This window comes from Phyllobates terribilis, unplaced genomic scaffold (genome assembly GCF_046119375.1).
Source record: "Phyllobates terribilis strain yellow unplaced genomic scaffold, ASM4611937v1 Scaffold_5__5_contigs__length_657084704, whole genome shotgun sequence".
NCBI classification, from domain to species: Eukaryota; Metazoa; Chordata; class Amphibia; order Anura; family Dendrobatidae; genus Phyllobates; species Phyllobates terribilis.
The window spans coordinates 116,402,570-116,422,991 of record NW_027362765.1 but is presented as its reverse complement, the minus strand read 5'-3'; the positions used below and the strand labels follow the sequence as shown (position 1 = coordinate 116,422,991).

Below are 20,422 nucleotides of genomic sequence, written 5' to 3'. Positions count from 1 at the left end.
TTTCTAAGAACAAGAATAGACTGTCGAGTTTCACATGAAAGTTCTCTTTTTCTGGCCATTTTGAGAGTTTCATAGAACAAACAAATGTAATGCTCCAGATTCTCAACTAGCTCAAAGAAAGGTAAATTATATAACTTCTCAAATCAGCCAAACCGTTTTCAGCTGGGCTAACATACTTGTGCAAGAGTTTTCTAAACATCCATTAGCCTTCTTACACAGTTAGCAAACACAATGTACCATTAAAACACTGGAGTGGTGGTTGTTGGAAGTGGGCCTCTATACACCTATGTAGATATTGCAATAAAAACAAGACGTTTGCAGCTAGAATAGTCATTTACCACATTAACAATGTATAGAGTGTATTTCTGATTCATTTAATGCTAACTTCATTAAAAAAAATGTGCTTTTCTTTCAAAAATAATGAAATTTCTAAATGACCCCAAATTTTTGAACGGAGGTGTATATTTTTGTACATAGTGGTTATTATTATAGTAGTTTTATTCTTGTACATAGGGGCAGTATTATTGTAGTTATATCCTTGTATATAGGAGGCAGTATTATAGTAGTTATATTGTTGTACATAGGGGGCAGTATTATAGTAGTTATATTCTTGTATATAGGGACAGTATTATAGTAGTTATATTCTTGTACATAGGGGATAGTATTATAGTAGTTATATACTTGTACATAGGAGCAGTATTATAGTAGTTATATTGTTGTACATAGAGGCAGTATTATAGTAGTTATATTGTTGTACATAGGGGGCAGTATTATAGTAGTTATATACTTGTACATAGGAGCAGTATTATAGTAGTTATATTCTTGTACATAGTAGCAGTATTATAGTAGTTATATTCTTGTACATAGGGGCAGTATTATAGTAGTTATATTCTTGTACATAGGGGCAGTATTATAGTAGTTATATTCTTGTACATAGGGGATAGTATTATAGTAGTTATATACTTGTACATAGGAGCAGTATTATAGTAGTTATATTCTTGTACATAGTAGCAGTATTATAGTAGTTATATTCTTGTACATAGGGGCAGTATTATAGTAGTTATATTCTTGTACATAGGGGATAGTATTATAGTAGTTATATACTTGTACATAGGAGCAGTATTATAGTAGTTATATTCTTGTACATAGTAGCAGTATTATAGTAGTTATATTCTTGTACATAGGGGCAGTATTATTGTAGTTATATTCGTATACATGGGGCAGTATTATAGTAGTTATATTCTTGTATATAGGAGGCAGTATTATAGTAGTTATATTCTTGTACATAGGAGCAGTATTATAGTAGTTATATTCGTATACATGGGGTCAGTATTATAGTAGTTATACTCTTGTACATAGGAAGCAGTATTATAGTTCTTATAGTGTCAGAAAGTGAGAAAAAAAATTGTAAAAAAAAAAATCCAAAACAATAAAAATATACTATACATAAATTAATATTATTATGAAAAAAAACAAACAAAAAAAACAATAAAAGTACACATATTTGGTACTGCCACATCCGGAACGACCCGACCAATAAAACTGTCCAACTAGTTAGCCCCTCTAGTGAACACAGTAAAAAAAAAACGAAGCAAAAAACGATGCTTTATCATCATATGCCAAACAAAAAATGAAATAAAACATGATCAAAAAGACAAATGTAAATAAAAATGGTACCGCTGAAAACGTCATCTTATCCCGCAAAAAAACAAGCAGCTCCATCAGCCGAAAAATAAAAAAAGTTATAGCTCTCAGAATAAAGCGACGCAAAAAAAACTTCTTTTTCTATAAAATAGTTTTTATTGTGTAAAAAAGCGCCAAAACATAAAAAAAGATATATATGTGATACCGCTGTAAAGGTACTGACCCGAAGAATAACGCTGCTTTATCAATTTTACCACACGTGGAACGGCATGAAACAAACCTCCAAAAAACAATTCCTGAATTGTTGGTTTTTGTTTATTCTGCCCCTCAAAAATCGGAATAGAAAGCGATCAAAAAATGTCACGTGCCCGAAAATGGTACCAAGAAAACCGTTAACTAGTCCCGCAAAAAACAAGCCCTTAAATGACTCTATTGGCCGAAATATGGAAAAATTATAGCTCTCAAAATTTGGCGATGCAAACACTAGTCTTTGCAAAAAAAAAAAGGGTTTTTTAGTGTGTGGCAGCTGTCAATCATAAAAACCCGATATACCGTACAGACCAAAAGTTTGGACACACCTTCTCATTTAAAGCTTTTTCGGAATTTTCATGACTATGAAAATTGTACATTCACACTGAAGGCATCAAAACTATGAATTAACACATGTGGAATTATATACTTAACAAAAAAGTGTGAAACAACTGAAAATATGTCTTATATTCTAGGTTCTTCAAAGTAGCCACCTTCTGCTTTGATGACTGCTTTGCACACTCTTGGCATTCTCTTGATGAGCTTCAAGTGGTAGTCACCCGTAATGGTTTTCACTTCACAGGTGTGCCCTGTCAGGTTTAATAAGTGGGATTTCTTGCCTTATAAATGGGGTTGGGACCATCAGTTGTGTTGTGCAGAAGTCAGGTGGATACACAGCTGATAGTCCTACTGAATAGACTGTTAGAATTTGTATTATGGCAAGAAAAAAGCAGCTAAGTAAAGAAAAACGAGTGGCCATCATTACTTTAAGAAATGAAGGTCAGTCAGTCCGAAAAATTGGGCAAACTTTGAAAGTGTCCCCAAGTGCAGTTGCAAAAACCATCAAGCGCTACAAAGAAACTGGCTCACATGAGGATCATCCCCAGGAAAGGAAGACCAAGAGTCACCTCTGCTTCTGAGGATAAGTTTATCCGAGTCACCAGCCTCAGAAATCACAGGTTAACAGCAGCTCAGATTAGAGACCAGGTCAATGCCACACAGAGTTCTAGCAGCAGACACATCTCTACAACAACTGTTAAGAGGAGATTTTGTGCAGCAGGCCTTCATGGTAAAAGAGCTGCTAGGAAACCACTGCTAAGGACAGGAAACAATCAGAAGAGACTTTTTTGGGCTAAAGAACACAAGGAATAGACATTAGACCAGTGGAAATCTGTGCTTTGGTCTGATGAGCCCAAATATGAGATCTTTGGTTCCAACCACCGTGTCTTTGTGCGACGCAGAAAAGGTAAACGGATGGACTCTACATGCCTGGTTCCCACCGTGAAGCATGGAGGAGGAGGTGTGATGGTGTGGGGGTGCTTTGCTGGTGACACTGTTGGGGATTTATTCAAAATTGAAGGCATACTGAACCAGCATGGCTACCACAGCATCTTGCAGCGGCATGCTATTCCATCCGGCTTGCGTTTAATTGGACCATCATTTATTTTTCAACAGGACAATGACCCCAAACACGCCTCCAGGCTGTGTAAGGGCTATTTGACCAAGAAGGAGAGTGATGGGGTGCTACGCCAGATGACCTGGCCTCCACAGTCACCAGACCTGAACCCAATCGAGATGGTTTGGGGTGAGCTGGACCGCAGAGTGAAGGCAAAAGGGCCAACAAGTGCTAAGCATCTCTGGGAACTCCTACAAGATTGTTGGAAGACCATTTCCTGTGACTACCTCTAGAAGCTCATCAAGAGAATGCCAAGAGTGTGCAAAGCAGTCATCAAAGCAAAAGGTGGCTACTTTGAAGAACCTAGAATATAGGACATATTTTCAGTTGTTTCACACTTTTTTGTTAAGTATATAATTCCACATGTGTTAATTCATAGTTTTGATGCCTTCAGTGTGAATGTACAATTTTCATAGTCATGAAAATACAGAAAAATCTTTATATGAGAAGGTGTGTCCAAACTTTTGGCCTGTACTGTAAATCTGATATCGCTGTAATCGCACTGACCCGAAGAATAAAGTTGTCTAACCACTTATACCGCACGAGGAACAGAGTAAAAAATAAACACTCGGGCTGTGCTAGGGTTAGGGCTGTGCTAGGGTTAGGGTTGTGCTAGGGTTAGGGTTGTGCTACGGTTAGGGTTGTGCTACGGTTAGGGTTGTGCTATGGTTAGAGTTGAGCTCGGGTGGTGGTTAGGTTTATTTTAGGGTTGTGATTTTTTTCAAAACTAAAGAAAAAAAAATGCTGACAATATGGCGACTAGTGTTGAGCGGAAGTGCGCGCTACTTGCGTTTGCATCGGGTGCTCGGGTGTGCACCGAGTATCGCGGTTGCTCGAGTGACATGCTGGAATCTCCGACCCCATATGTTTCAGCCAAAAAAAAACACGCGGAGATTGCCTGCCATGCAGGGGAAATCCCCGCATGTTTTTTTTTTTGGGTGTCTAACAATCGTGAAACGTGCGGGGTGGGAACTCGAGCATGTCACTCGAGCAACCGCGATACTTGGTGCATACCCGAGTACCCAAACGCAAGTAGTGAGCACTTGCGCTCAAGACTAATGACAACTTATTCAATATGATGACCTGTTTTCAAATTCTGTGCTGTACCTCTGGGTTCAAAATGTTCACTATACCCCTTGATAAAATCCTTGAGGGGTCTAGTTTCCAAAATAGGGTCACTTGTGGGGGGTTTCCACTGTTTAGACGCATCAGGGGCTCTCCAAAAGCGACATGGCATAAGCTCACGTCCAGCCAATTTTGCGTTCAAAAAGTCACACAGTGCTCCTTCCCTTCTGAACCCTGCCGTGTGCCCAAACAGTGGTTTTCCCCCACATATGGGGTATCTGCTTACTCAGGAGAAATTGCAAAACAAATTGCAGGGTGAAATTTCTCCTGTTACCCTTATGAAAATGCAAAATTGGGGGCTGAAAAACATTTTTTGTGGGAAAAATGTGAAAATTTTATTTTTACGGCTGAATGTTATAAACTTCTGTGAAGCACCTGGGGGTTCAAAGTGCTCACTACACATCTAGATAAGTTCCCTGAGGGGACTAGTTTCCAAAAGGTGTTACTTGTGGGGGGTTTCCACTATTTAGACACATCAGGGGCTCCCCAAACGCAATATGGCGTCCGCTAATTATTCAAGCAAACTTTACATTTAAAAGTCAAATGGCGCTCCTTCCCTTCCAAACCCTGCTGTGCACCCAAACAGTGGTTTTCCCTCACATATGGGGTACTGGTGTGCTTAGGAGAAATTGCACAACAAATTTTGGGGTCTATTTTTTCCTGTTACTGTTGCAAAAATAAAAGGTCTAAAGTAACATTTTTGTGAAAAAAGTTAAATGTTCATTTTTTTTCTTCCACATTCCAAAAATTTCTGTGAAGAACCGGAAGGGTTAATTAACTTCTTGAATGTGTTTTCAGCACCTTGAGGGGTTCATTTTTTAGAATGGTGTCACTTTTGGGTATATTCTGTCATAAAGGCCCCTTTAAAGTGACTTCAAATGTGATGTGGTCCCTAAAAAAATGGTTTTGTAAATTTTGTTGGAAAAATGAGAAATCGCTGGTCAACTTTTAACCCTTATAACTTCCTAACGGAAAAAAAATTGGTTCCAAAATTGTGCTGATGCAAAGTAGACATGTGGGAAATGTTATTTATTAACTATTTTTGATTATTTCCATTAAAATCTTAAAAACCTCCGCTGTAAATTTATAGCTGATGTGCACAGTAAAACTGCTCACTCAACAAAAATAGTCCTCCTATAACTCTATTTTTTTTCTTTTAAGTAATTTTTTTGCATTACTATGTAAATGTGATTTTGCCATAACCATACTGATCCATAGACCAAAATTACCAGGTCATTTTACTGCAAAGTGAACTTAACGTGGTAAAAACAAAATATCAAAATTACTGATTCTTTGTTTGTTTGTTTTTTCCAATTCCACACCACTTGGAATTTTTTTGTCCATTTTTCAGTACATTATAGTGGTAAAATGAACAGTGTTGATCAAAACTACAACTTGATCTGTAAACAACAAACCGTATGTCAATAGAAAAAAATAAAATAAAAATCTGCTTTCTGGAAGGCGAGTAGGAAAAAAAATGAAAACCCAAAAAAATAAATTTGTCCATTTTTTTTAAAGGAATTAATAGCGCAACCAGTCTACATCCTTCGAACCTATATGTGAATGGGGAGTTTAAAGAAATAGGGGGTCAGTATTGAATGAGCGTTCAGCCAACAACTTTTGAGAGTGTATGAGTGCCTATAAATCACCCAGATCAAAACCAATTGGGTAAGGGTTGGCAACCGTTCAGAGGCCCCATCGAGGCTTACATCTGAACCTCCCCCCCCCCCTTGCAAAACGGGATTCCGATGTATGCGCAGATGGGGGTCATAGACTTTAATGGTGCGGACTGACCGCACGTGCTCTCTGACGTGCATCTTTTTCAGGCGTATATGCCTACTGGAGGCGGTCATATACGTGAAGTAGACTGCGTCAGGGTGTCCTCCTCCAGTAGGCGTACACGCACGAAAATGATGCACAGCAGAGAGCACATTTGCTTTGTCGGCACCATTATAGTTTATGGCCCTGTCTGCGCATACGTCCGAATTCTATTTTGCGGGGGGGGTTTGGACGTAAAAGCCCCAATAGGGCCATTGAACGGGTGCCTAAACACAATGTGAAAGCACAGTATTTGTCAGATTTAGGCTATGTTCATACGCGGTGTTTTTTTTCTGCACCCAAAGCCTTTTCTTTTCAGTAAAAATGCTCCATTCAAAACACAGGTTTTGTGGCGTTTCTGCTTTTTTGTTTGCGTGCGTATTACGTGTGCTTTGTCTGCAGTACATGTTTAATAAAGTTAGTTTTAGTAACCAAATAAGCAGCAAAAAACGCTGCAAAGATGTTTGTTGTGTTTTGTTTTTAGTGTTTTTGCACGTTGTCATTGTTTTCTATGAAATAATGCTGAAAGAATTGACATGCTGCACATGCCAAAAACACCGTAGGGGTCAGGAAAAAAAAACAAAACAAGAATGTGTGAATGACATTTCTGAAATCTCATAGCTTTTGCTGATGCTGTAAAAAGCACAAAAAACGCTGCGTGTGAACATACCCTTAGGGCTAGTGTATAAATCAGGTGTGCTATCCCATTTTATATCACATAGTACAGGAACAGACGACATAAGGACTCTGTCCAGATGACTGATTCTTATCATGTATGTGTGAAAAAATTCACAGTGTGCACTACTTTGGTCTGATTTATGGACCAGTCTACTGCATGGAAATAAATGGCGGCTCCTGCACTTGTCCAATATTCGGACGAGCACTCGGGAGTCAGTCAGATCTGCAATCTGTGTACGTGACTGGCTTGAGATTTGCACGTTGTCTGAACTCGGCCTTAGGCTGGGGCTACACGGCGACTTTGGGCTCGTCACCTGTCGTATGGCCAATACTTGCTAGGTATACAAGTGACTGGAGTAGCATTGCGATCCTGAGGGTTCTGCGGCAACCTGACGCGGTTGGACTTGCTTTTCGCGGTTGCATTCACTTGTATTGTGCTGTGGTACTCAGGAAACTTTGCACGTGCGACAGGTAGCCTAATGCCATGTTCACACGTTCAGTATTTGGTCAGTATTTTACCTCAGTATTTGTAGCCAAAACCAGGAGTGGGTGATAAATACAGAAGTGGTGACTTGTTTCTATTATACTTGTTCACTCCTGGTTTTGGCTTATAGATACTGATGGAAAATACTGACCAAATACTGACTGTGGCTGCTTCCTTCCTGCAACAGCGCTGCTCCCACCCACAGGCTGGCCGTGGTATTGCAGCTAGGCTCTCCAGTGAGTAAGGCTCAGGTGCAGTACCTGATACAACCTATGGACAGGTAAGGGGCAGTTTGAAAATTAATGGAAGAAATTTCCAACTAGGGAACATTATTACTGTGGTTTTTTTTTTGCCACTAAACTATTTTAAGAACTTGGGTTTCTATTGAAAGTAAAACTTGAGGGAGCCCCCTACAGCCTCAGCGAAGAAACTGCAGCCTCTTCTGCCGATATCCACCACGTCAGAGAGAGATAAGTAGGAGACAGCCCTAGTCAGTGAGACAACAAGCCGCCGTCACATCAGCGGAGCCTACCAACAAGATGGCGCCCTTCTTCTCCAGGAGCGACGTGCGTAGCTGAGTCACGTGGGCTGACGCCACTACGTCAGGTGAGTGTGGGCGGACGTCGGCTTCACCCAGCTCCGACCTCACGCACGGTCAGAGTGTGTCGGGAGCATTTAAGTGCGATTTTCATCTGCCGCTCCCTCAGACCGAGCAGCAGGGTTTACAGACGGGCGGGCAGACTACGGGCGGTGTTTGCGCCTTTTATGCGATGACGTCACTGCGGCGGTTGAGAGCAGTTGCTGTTGCCCCGCCCCCGCGGATTCTCCTGCGCCTCCCTGTAGTTTGCGCTCCTCTTCTCATGCTATAATGTGGTGATAATCCGCAGCCTTGAGTCTTTGGGGCTTTCTACTTGCCACAGTGTCTTCTCAGGTTTTTATCTACTTGGACTCTATTATTATTTGCTGATCGGGCTTTATAGAGTTAAGTGGTTGCTGTCTTGAAGACGGTTTATACTGTGTCACGTTTTCCTGTTGTTCGGTTCAGCCATCTCCCTTTATTCCTTATTATCCCTGGCTGATTACTGATTTGGGTGCTTGCGGGTCAATAATAGTTTGGCGTTTTTATAACAATTTCTGCCCAATATTATGTTTGGGCCGACACAAGCACATACTGCAGCTTCTAGCTGCCCCGCCGCATCTTCCTCCTGTGTCAGCGAGGACGTGGTTAATATAGAAGCCCCATATAATGCTGCCGCTGATATGGTCGCATTGTCCGAAATGGAATATACCCAACTGCAGCAGCTCCTGTGTTCCCATGTAGATTCTCAGAGCAATGAGGGGGATGCAGGGACAAGGATGAGCCCCCATCTCCTTCCATCCAGTAATTTGCCCAGTGCTCCTCCGTATCCATCGACCGGCCGCCCAGTGGTATGTCAGCCCCCTGATAACACTGTGCATACTAACCAAGCCTTAGTACACCTCAACTTTCAGGAACTGAGGATGATGATGCTCAGTGATAACAGCTTACCTCCCCCTAATGGTGACATGACGGAAAAACACCCCAATAACACTAGTGACTCCTTAGAGGCGGTTCCAAAGCGAGTAAAGCCGACTAGTGACATTGAGTTTAATAAGGAAAATGAGAATTTAGGATGCTTGTCGGAAACCAGAATGAAGTCAGCAGTTCGTGTTCGTTTAGAGGACATATTTAACCGTTTACCGACAGATGTACCCAGGTGTACAGAGGTACCAGAATCCGGTGTCACCGCAAACAAGTGTGTATTTTATTATATATTTTTTTACCTTTTTTGTGACTGATTTTTATTTTTGTGGCTAAGGCTATGTTCACACATCATGTTTTTTTCAGGGTTTTTTTTATGCTGTTTTTATGCAAATTTTCAGCTGTGTTTTGCAGTACCAGCAAAGTCTATGAGAAACCAGAATTCTCTGTTCACACATCATGGGGTTTTTTTTGTTCAGGATTTTGTGCCTGGCATGGTTTTTTTTGGAAAATAGAGCATGTCACTTCTTTCAGCGTTTTTTCACCCATAGGAAGTAATGGGTGGTGAAAAAAGCGCTGAAAAAAACACATCAAGATTTGTATCACCGTTTTTTATGCCAAAATACAATGGGGTTCTTTTTTTTTTTCACAGAACTTTATGTACATGCATAACAAGAGACAGTATGACAGTGAAAAACGCACCAAAAAACGTATCAAAAAAGTACCAAAACTGCAGGAAAAATCCTGAACAAAATGCCCTTGAAGATCAGGTTTTGCTGCAGAAAATTGACGCCAAAAAAACATGATGTGTGAACAAAGCCTTACTATTGCTCAGTTGGATCTAACTAGTTGGTTGGATCCAACTAGCTTCTTTGGGAAATATCCCCTAATGCAGAAGTCCCCAAACTTTCTGATCTTGAGAGCCACAATCAGCTATGAGAGAGGGTCGCAAGCCACATTCAGCTCTGAGAGGGGGTCGCAAGCCTCATCCAGCTCCTGCCCCACTCACAGTAGTGACACCTAGAGCCCCCTAATACCAGTATAATGACAGCCAAAACATTTCCACTGAAATCACACCAAGGCAGTATGCCAAGCTCCAGGGTTTCCTATTTGACCCCCATTCAGATCTGCTCTTCTGTGCAGGGCTACACACAAAAGTCACCAACTAGAGATCTGCTCTTAATAGCTGTTTGCTACACTTGGTGCTAATGCACTAAGCTGGCAAACAGCCGCGAGCGACACATCACGGGCCCTTGAGGCACATGTGGCTCTCGAGCTACAAGTTGGGGACCCCTTGCCCTAATGTCATACAAGTCACCAGAAAGCTGAGACATGATATGCTGCCTGGCACTTGCTTGTAGAACAAGGTTAGTTGGGCCTCAGTGAACTACTTTACCACAAAGAGACCATTATATTGTTAGAAAATATAATTCACAGGGGCCCAACTGAAGATCTGCTTTTTTTGATTGGCGGCTGTGTGTAGATTCAAACTCGCCAAATGGGACGGTACACAGAGACTTCATTCTATTATGTGTCTCTTGGGAGTTCTCTTCTTGGGATTTTGTTGCTCATGGTGTAGGTACCTGGACAAATTGTACAGATTTTACTTCCATGACAGCTAAGACGGCAGATACACTGCACTGTGCTTCTCCATTCTTACATTGCAGTTTGGTGACCATTATCCGCCACCCTTCACAGCTCATAAGAAGTCAACAACCAGGCAAATGGACCACCCTAGCGAAAAATAAAGCCGCCTTATCGACACTTCAGTTGGTAAATCCAAACCTCAACTTACAGAACACAACTCCTGTGAGAAACGCTGATCCCCACCTTACACAGGTGATCCTCAGTCCTCTTCAGTAAGTGCCATGGGAAGCACGAACTGTGCACTGACTACATATTCTTTTTCCAGCCGAATTCCTCTCTGAACTGTGGGGCATCCTGTCCCCTACTGGAAGCCGCAAAGAACCAGGAGATCTCTCTGTCCCGAGACTTTTCTTTCTGTTACCAGCAAGACATTGAATCAGCAAAACAAACCATGGCATCTCAACATAATCTGTTTCCTGAGGAGGTCTTAATTAAAATGGAAGGTGAGATTTCTGAGCAGACTATCAATACTAGGTGCAACTGTGATGACCAGAGGATCATATACTCTGATGAGAAAAAGGGTAACAATGTTTTGAACTTTTGACTTTCAGACTTCATATTTGACCATCCACTACTGCTTTGAACGTAAGACTACCATCATTTTATAGACAGTCATCTTGGCTGTCTCATATATAAATTTGTCTTGTAGCTAATTAGCATATGATTAGTTATGCAGATTCTTGTCATGTCACTGCATTGTTACTGTTTTGCGCCTAAAAATCTAAATTTAAATTTTTAGTATTTTGTAAAACTAGGTTTGGCTTTCAAAACTGCCTGAATCCTTCTGGGAATGCTCTCTATCAGATTCAAGCATGTGTCGACCAAAATCTGATCCCAGGTTTCTTCTACGTGTTCCCAAAGTTGGTACATACTGTTCGACTCACTTGAGTATGTATGCAGTTTTTTCTTTAACTCTATCCACAAGTGTTCAATCGGGTTGAGGTCTGGGGACTGTGGGGGCCAATCCAGCACCTCTACTTCATTGTCATTGAACCACTTCTTTGCCAATCTTGACATATGCTTCGGGTTGTTGTCCTGCTGGAACACTATGTCGTTCTTTTCATACCCATAGTACTCCAGTGTATGAAGTAACTCACCTTGTAGGATACTCAGATATAGCTCAGCATTGAGACTGACATCGATCCTGGTCAAGTATCCATCGCCTTTGGCTATGAAACAACCCTATCTCTTCAGGCTTCCTCCACCGAACTTCACAGTTCCTTCAATTTCTTGATCCATTAGCCACTTTTTCCCTTGTTTCTACCAGACCCATTTGCGCCCATCAGAGTCTAGTCTATTGACTTTTGTCTCATCGCTGCAAATCACCCGTTTCCAATCTTCTACTGTCCACTTTTCATACTTTTTTGTAAACTTGAGCCGATGCTTCTTATGACGATACTGAAGTCGAGGCGCTTCACCTTTTTTCGGGCCACCATTCCAGACTTGTGTAACGTGCATCGCACTGTGCTTTCATGGACCTCAGTGATCTCACTATTACGAAGCTTATGAGTCACTTCCACTCCTGTGTTTGTTGCTCCAGAACTGATGGACCTTCTGCTGAGTCATCTTGTTGACTCCGATATTTTACCTGGACGTCCACTTCTTGGCTTTTGAATGGATGGACGGACTTCATTTTGCATTCTTCCAACTGTCATGGCGTCAAATGATGCAGTGTGGCAATTTTCTTGGCCAAGAGACCGCTATTGATGAGTTGGAAGATACTGTTTCTCTTTCTTTGGAAATCTTCTTCATGACTGCTCCTCAATTCGAACCATTGACCTTTCTCTTGGGCATCAACCTAATAACTCACTGAGCTATTATGGAATGTGAGAACAAGTTGTATTTTGTCGTCTACAAGGAGACTTTTCCACCACCAGGAGCAAAACCATAACAATGCAGTGACAAGAATCTGCATAACTAATCATATGCTAAATAGTTGCAAGTCAAATTTATGTATGAGATAGCCAAGATGAAGGTCTATAAAATGATGGTAGTCTCACATTAAAAGCTGTAGTGGATGGTGAGATATGGAGCCTGAAAGTCAAAAGTTCAAAACATTGTTACCCTTTTGCTCGTCAGTGTGCAACCAGAAAAGCCTTTTTATGGCTTCCCACTTTGCATGTGACAGCAGAGTTGGGTGTCCATGACCAGCGCAGGCTTCAGCTGAGGTCTTGATGTGGAACTTGAACCTCATTCAGAGTGAAACTTTGGAGGCGGCAGCATACATAGAAGAAAGCATACAAAGATCACAATAAGCCCTCATTATATGCCTTGTATGCCTTATTTGAAAGCATATAACTCCATAATTACAACCAAACACTAACATTTCAGTATTTGCCCGGAGTTACGTTTTAAGCTCAGGTTTTCGCGTTGTGATAATTTTGGCAATGACAAGACCCTTTATATAACTGAGCTTCCATTACAGATAAGCAGTCAATAAAGAAGAGAAGCCACATACAACAATTGGGCAACGATATGGAGCGGAGAGTTCTGAATGACATTAGAAACACTTCCCAAGGGACGCCCTGGATACCTACCCAGGGAAATACTGCAGAGCAGGTGTCTGATAGCAAGCTGATCGGCTTGTCCCGACGCAGAGAGAGACACAATCGCATGGAGAGAGACCGCAGGTGAAGCTGTGGGATTTATTGTATCACATACTCTAATACAGTTTTAATATCTTTGTCTTCGGAAAAAAAGGCTCCTCCCCGAAATTGCATAAGATTAGAGGAGCTATGAAATCTTTCCCACTGAAAAGGCCAGTTCTGCAGGAGAACATTTTCACTAGGCATGTGCCGATGTGGGGACTACAGTCTGATTATGGCTCCTTCTTTAATCTCGGGTCTAAACATAAAAAAGACAACTCCCAACATATTCTACACAGTATAGTAGCACAGAGATGGTCACCACATCCAGACTCTGAGGACCCAAATGCTTCTGTGCCTCATAATCTTCTTTCTGTTTCCACAGACGCAGAATAAGGGTATGCTGTGATGAGTTGAACAATTTAGTTCCATTTTGCACAGTGGAGACTGATAAGGCGACCACACTGCAGTGGACCACAGCCTTCCTAAACTATATTCAGGAGAAACACGGGGACACTTTGAAAAAGGTCAGACATCACTGACAACTCCAGTTTTTGCCATGGGGAGGTGTGATAACTCAGCTAAACAGGAGCAGACACAGACCGAAGAGGGCTCCTGTACAGGAACAACATATGGGCCTTTTGTAGTCCAATAATGTGACTGGCAGAAGCTGTTTTGGAGATTGAAGTGGTCCCTTTACCTCTTGAGCCCTTGCGCGACTGCACAGATCCCACCAATGATATATCCACCTCTGCAGCTGTTCATTATGGAAGATGTCTACTTGATGTGTTCACACTGAAGCTGGCCACACACATTAGTCAGACTAACGAGTCAGCAGATAGCTGTATCTCCCAACTGGACCATGTATGGGAACTGGGCCAAACACCTCTGCCAGACTTTTCTGTAAGTGGTTTATTTCCCTGTCAAATGAATGGTCCAGCCATTGAAATTCCAACAGGCAGATCCTTATCTCCCACCACAGATAATGTTATGGGATTTTTGGGAGACCACTATACACATTAAGCCCCCGTCTCACATAGCGAGATCGCTGCTGTGTCACGGTTTTGGTGACGCAACAGCGACCTCACCAGCGATGTCGCTATGTGTGACACTTTGCAACGATCAGGCCCCTGCTGTGAGGTCACTGATCGCTGCAAAGTGTCCTGGACCATTTTTTGGTTGTTGCTCTCCCGCTGGTCAGCACACATCGCCGTGTGTGACCAATGGGAGCAGCGATCAGGCTGGTAACCATGATAAACATCGGGTTACTAGGGGCACACGCGCACCTAGTAACCCGTTGTTTATCATGGTTACGAGCCTGCTAAAGTGAGCGGTAACCTCCCGCTCACTGTAGCAGAGTGGTAACCATGATAAACAACGGGTTACTAGGTGCGCGTGTGCCCCTAGTAACCCGATGTTTACCATAGTTACCAGCCTGCTCCTGCTTCAGCAGGCTCGTAACCAGGAGCAGGATATCATGGAAAGATTCTTTCCACGATGTTGCTGCTCCCCTGATCGTTGGTGAGCCTGCCTGTTTGACAGCTCACCAGCGACCACATAGCGACGCAGCAACGATCCCTGACAGGTCGTATCGTTGTCGGGATCGTTGCACCGTCGCTAAGTGTGACGGGCCCTTTAGATGGGTGCGATCGGACAGTTTTTCTCCAATGTGAATAGGGACTTTACAGCTAGAACTAAAATATGGTCACAATATAACTTTATTCCCAGCCATTGACCTTGCCCTATCATTACTTGACTCTCACATGTTTTTACCCTGTGGGGTTTTTTGAAGATGTTACCACAATTTGAATAGTTTGGCAATAAAAAAATTGAGTTTTGCAGAATTTCTTGCTACAGCTGCAGTTTTAATATATTACTATCTGTGTATGATGGTTATGGTTCTTTATTTTGAATTTCAGGAGTTTGAAGCTGTTTACCGTGAGGGAACAGGAAGGCGATTGAAAGTTTCCAGATCAGAAGGAGCGAGAAGTGGCATAGTCCAGGAGGAAGCCGGGAGCAGCTCCTTCCAGGATGTCAGTTATAGGGTGTAGGTTGTGTGACCGGAGCTCAGCACTGGAGGACATCTTTTGTATAGGACTACCTGGACTACACAGGAGAGCAAAAGACATTTTACCAAAGACTGATGCAACTCAGTCTGTGATGTACTACACGTATTATTATAAATTATTTCCACCAAATTTTACAAGAACATAACCTGGAGCTGGAGATCTAAACTCCTTTTTCATATCCTATACAACTATTTCTTGGTTTTCTTGCAGTCCTATCTGGGTGATAAACACTATTTGGACTCTTTACTATGTCCATAAAGGTTATCAGCTTTTCCCGCAACCTGGGAGACATTTTCAGCTATGTTAGTATAGGGGGTCTGCCATCTCGTGTAGGTTTGTGAAACTTACAGTTCATTAGTGATATGCAAGAGCTGCGGGCTCATCCTTCCCTCCCGCTTCTGACTTTTTCCCTTCACAGGCGAGATAGTCCACAGCTCATCATTACACCGGATTCATTGCTTCATGTGGTCCTTAGATAGGGTGGTGTCAGATGATCTAGACTTTTATAACATTCAGGCTTAGAAAAATGCAGCGTGACAAGTTGTCATTTACCTGTGTAGGTGTTCAGGATAATTAAGCAATCAGAATATTGGATTTTACTACTTATGGTCTGACATTTCCAGGTTTGTGTGTGATTTTAGGAAGAAATGTTGATGTAGCGTAAGATATAGGAGCAGTTTTTCTCTTTTTTTCTGTATAGTTATTTGCTTTAATGGGGTCGTCCACACCTGGTGAAATCTTCACTGCAGCTTGCCAAATCCTAATGGTTTGTAATACACACATCTTTAGGATAAGATTCCGCTTGCCGGTTCCTGCAGTAGTAACATGACCGCATGTATGCACATGTGCAGTCACATTCTGACTAGAGTCTCAGCTGCGTCGCCTATAGAATACTGCAAGACACAGCTGAGACTCCAATCTTCACGAAACAACCACTGGAATCAGCAAGTGGAGCCAGGTCCCAACAGTGTGTGCATTGCATATTTTTTTAATGTCACAATACCAGCAGGGGACACAGGGCCCAGAGCGAATGAGCGGCACCAGTCTGGGATGTTAGTATACATTTTTTTATTGTATGCAGCGCTCTGGAGCCATTAATGATGAGTTGTCCATTAGTGGACAACCCCTTTAAGTCTAAGCAAAATTCAGTAAAATTCTTGCACTTGACTTATGGGAAAGATCCAGGTGGTCAGGCTTTACCATGTTTTAAAGCAGTTGGTCTGTGACAGGAGGTTTACGGTCTACTGAAAAACCACTATTCCCAGCATACATTGATAGTCACATGCATGCTAGAAGTTGTAATTTAACAAGAGCCACTGGTTGCAGATTTACTTTGCAGCCTTTAGTTAAGTCATATAGAGCTGTATTTATCAGAAGATAGGCATTGTTCTGCTAGTCTAATGACGCGCAATGGCAAGTGCTTTCTGGAGATTGCACAGTACAATATAGCAGGACAGTCACAGACCTTGCTTTATTTGTGTTATGACATCCTGCCTAACTGTCCCGCTTCTGTACAGATGGGCATATAGTCGTTCTATAGTAAAGTCAGTCACTATATATGTTAGCTCAAATGGGCAAACACAATCTATTTGTGGGTACCAATCTCATCTAGAGGGTGTACTGTTCCCTTCCTTTGAGTAGCTTGACATATGTCTTTGATGAGCTGGTCTCAAAAGGCAGTGTACAAGCACAATCAACCATTGTAATAGCACAATGGGTTTAGTCTCAAAAGATATTAGTACTAATACTTGGTTTATATGACAGAAATGTGATAGAGGTTTAAAGGATTTTCAGTCTGTGGTGCTGTTGGTTCACTAGATATGGAACTGCTATGGGCATGTTACGCATACCATCTTTAGAAACTGATTCATATTGAAGTAAAATGTCATTGAAATCCTTTGGTATAGTGTTCTCAAACCTTTGGTACTCCAGATCTGAAGCACCAGATTAGAAACTTCTGTTCTAGGACATTGGGATAAATCCAGTGAGTTCCAAAAAACATTGCTGAATTGGCTCACAGTCTGTTGAACAGAGGGAAAACAGGAACTGCCATGGGTACCATACTCTCCCTTATAATAGAAGAGTAGTAAACTTTTAAAAATTCTGCCAAGAATATTGTTAAAATAGATAGATAGTTCACATTGTAAAGGCATAGACGAGTAGTGGTATTAATAGTAGCAATAGTGATTAAATCTTTATATATACTAAACCATCCCTGTTGATGTGATAGACAATATCTACTTTTTAAAAGGTTGTTAATAAATTTCAAATGTTTTGACCAGTTCTTTTACAGGTGGTGAAAGTGGTTTTATTCAGTCATTACATCAGATGAAGCAATAGGCTTTATTGTACATACAAGTCACCAAAATAAATACTAATTGTCTTTGATTTGCTGATATTCACAAAGTTTGCAGCCATTTATTTTGTCCAATATGTTAGGGCAGTACACTAAAATAGGACATCAAATGCACATGATATAAAAAATTGACTTTTCATTTTATACAACACATAATACACTACATGTCTAGGTCTCGGAGATGGGTTGATAACAACATGTCTCAGTCACACTGCAAGTGGTAGAGTAGGGTTTCAAGATGTAAAAGTGGAACCATTTGGTCTCCTGTGGAATTTTCTATGTACACTTGCAACGCGAGACTGCAAGAGGGATGAGTTTCCTTGGTCCCAGTAGGGTGACCAGCATGCCAAGGGAACATGGTCGAAAGGAAATACGAGGAAGGGGCTAGGGGAGGTTCAGAGGGGTAAGAAAGGGTAATAGTGAGCTTTAAAATAAAAAATCATTGTCTAGAATACTTTAATTAAGATATTCTCCAGTTTTGGTGGAGCTTGTACACAATTCCATTCTTGGTTTTCGTGAAGGTTTACCTTCTTGAAGGTCTTTCATACAGCAGAGTGCTGTATTAAATACACAGTTCCTGCTGTATGTTCATTGTGGTGTTTACGTCTTTTTGAAGCCAGATTTTCCTGCAGAGACTGCACTTTGGCAAGCGGATGTGTCACATATTCCAGGAGTTCTTTGAGCACCATTTCTTCCAGGGTAACCAGGCTCACCATGGGCACCATCCCGCCCTTCTCTGCTTGTTCCGGGTACTCTTTGTGCACCTGAAAATATAGCAAAGATCCATTTATAAATCACCTTATTATGCAAAGAATAAAGACTTGGGCCCCCTATTCATCAAGACCGGTGTTGTTCATGCCAGTGTTGATGAGGAGGCGTTCTGGAGTCAGATAATCCTGATTCATTAATGAATCAAGATCGTCAGACAAGGGGCATGCGCCTCCGTGTATGCCTCGCCACAAATCTTACTCCAGTCAGGGAATGGAGTAAGATTTGTGGTGTAAGGAACGCTGCCATTGTTCATAATTTGACAAGCGAGGGTTGCCACGCCCCGTCCCTCCACCAGGGTCGTCCACTTTGTTGCCATGGGGCGAAAATGGCGTGAGAACTCCAAAATTGTTAGGGCAACCTTGCATTGCACCGAACTTTTGTTACATATCAAAGCTTTTTACAACCGAATTCTGGCGTAAAAGCTTTGATGAATTAAGCCCTTGAATTAACAAATTGTGCATTATGTTAATGATTATACCTGTCTCTCCTTGATCACCATGTGGTCCATCAATGCCTCGCCCAACTTGTCCTTTATCTCCTTTCTCACGTGAATTGCCTAGGAAATGAGAAAACATCGGTCAGTAAGTGTTACTCTTCTCTAATTTCAGAAAACCTTGAGTTCTTAGTAATAACTGTCCTGTGTCCGAGTTTTCTGCCTGATAAATATTGAAGACTGTGGAAACCAAATACTATTATGCTCTTGTAGACAGAAGCCTTCTCTTACCTCTTGGACCCCGTGCTCCTGTTGGTCCAGGGTATCCTTGAGGTTCGCGAATACCTTGACACGGCCAGGAGCACCCTGAGGTCCAGGTGCTCTAGAAGGGCCTGGGCGACCAACCGATCCTGGAGCTAAAGGTCTTCTTAGATTTGCTGCTAGCTGTGTAATTTGATCTGAAAAAACATGGAGCAAAGAAAGGTAGAACACATCAACTTTAGATGGAGACTTATATGTACCTTGTACCCTTCACTGGTCATCTTTATTGTATTTTCATGACTATGAAAATTGTACATTCACACTGAAGGCATCAAAACTATGAATTAACACATGTGGAATTATATACTTCACATAAAAGTGTGAAACAACTGAAAATATATATTATATTCTAGGTTCTTCAAAGTAGCCACCTTTTGCTTTGATGACTGCTTCGCACACTCTTGGCATTCTCTTGATGAGCTTCAAGAGGTAGTCACCGGAAATGGTTTTCACTTCACAGGTGTGCCGTGTCAGGTTCAATAAGTGGGATTTCTTGCCTTATAAATGGGGTTGGGACCATCAGTTGTGTTGTGCAGAAGTCTGGTAGATACACAACTGATAGTCCTACTGAATAGACTGTTAGCTGCTTTTTTCTTACCATAATACAAATTCTAAGTAAAGAAAAATGAGTGGCCATCATTACTTTAAGAAATGAAGGTCAGTCAGTCCGAAAAATTGGGCAAACTTTGAAAGTGTCCCCAAGTGCAGTTGCAAAAACCATCAAGCGCTACAAAGAAACTGGCTCACATGAGGACCGCCCCAGGAAAGGAAGACCAAGATTCACCTCTGCTTCTGAGGATAAGTTTATCCGAGTCACCAGCCTCATAAATCGCAGGTTAACAGCAGCTCAGATTAGAGACCAGGTCAATGCCACACAGAGTTCTAGCAGCAGACACATCTCTACAACAACTGTTAAGAGGAGACTTTGTGCAGCAGGCATTCATGGTAAAATAGCTGCTAGGAAACCACTGCTAAGGACAGGCAACAAGCAGAAGAGACTTGTTTGGGCTAAAGAACACAAGGAATGAACATTAGACCAGTGGAAATCTGTGCTTTGGTCTGATGAGTCCAAATTTGAGATCTTTGGTTCCAACCACCGTGTCTTTGTGCGACGCAGAAAAGGTGAACGGATGGACTCTACATGCCTGGTTCCCACCGTGAAGCATGGAGGAGGAGGTGTGATGGTGTGGGGGTGCTTTGCTGGTGTTACTGTTGGGGATTTATTCAAAATTGAAGGGATACTGAACCAGCAAGGCTACCACAGCATCTTGCAGCGGCATGCTAT

General features: G+C 41.8%; 1 protein-coding gene and 1 long non-coding RNA gene across 2 annotated transcripts in view; one reads left to right on the top strand and one right to left on the bottom strand.

Moving 5' to 3' along the window:
* The first annotated feature begins 8,600 nt into the window (after nucleotides 1-8,600).
* LOC141271479 (transcription factor-like 5 protein) lies at nucleotides 8,601-17,411 on the top strand. Its single transcript, XM_073681545.1, has 6 exons — nucleotides 8,601-9,229; nucleotides 10,623-10,794; nucleotides 10,868-11,045; nucleotides 13,028-13,232; nucleotides 13,573-13,714; nucleotides 15,107-17,411. The coding sequence occupies exons 1-6, from the start codon at nucleotides 8,601-8,603 to the stop codon at nucleotides 15,236-15,238; spliced, it is 1,458 nt and encodes a 485-aa protein (XP_073537646.1). The 3' UTR covers nucleotides 15,239-17,411.
* Nucleotides 17,412-17,919: 508 nt separating this feature from the next.
* LOC141272258 (uncharacterized) overlaps nucleotides 17,920-20,422 on the bottom strand; it is a 39,602-nt gene continuing 37,099 nt past the window's right edge. Inside the window, exons 9-11 of the long non-coding RNA XR_012321996.1 lie at nucleotides 19,108-19,274; nucleotides 18,862-18,939; nucleotides 17,920-18,376 (exon numbers count right to left, since the gene is read on the bottom strand). This is a non-coding gene — a long non-coding RNA (uncharacterized lncRNA). The remainder of the gene's footprint in view (nucleotides 18,377-18,861; nucleotides 18,940-19,107; nucleotides 19,275-20,422) is intronic.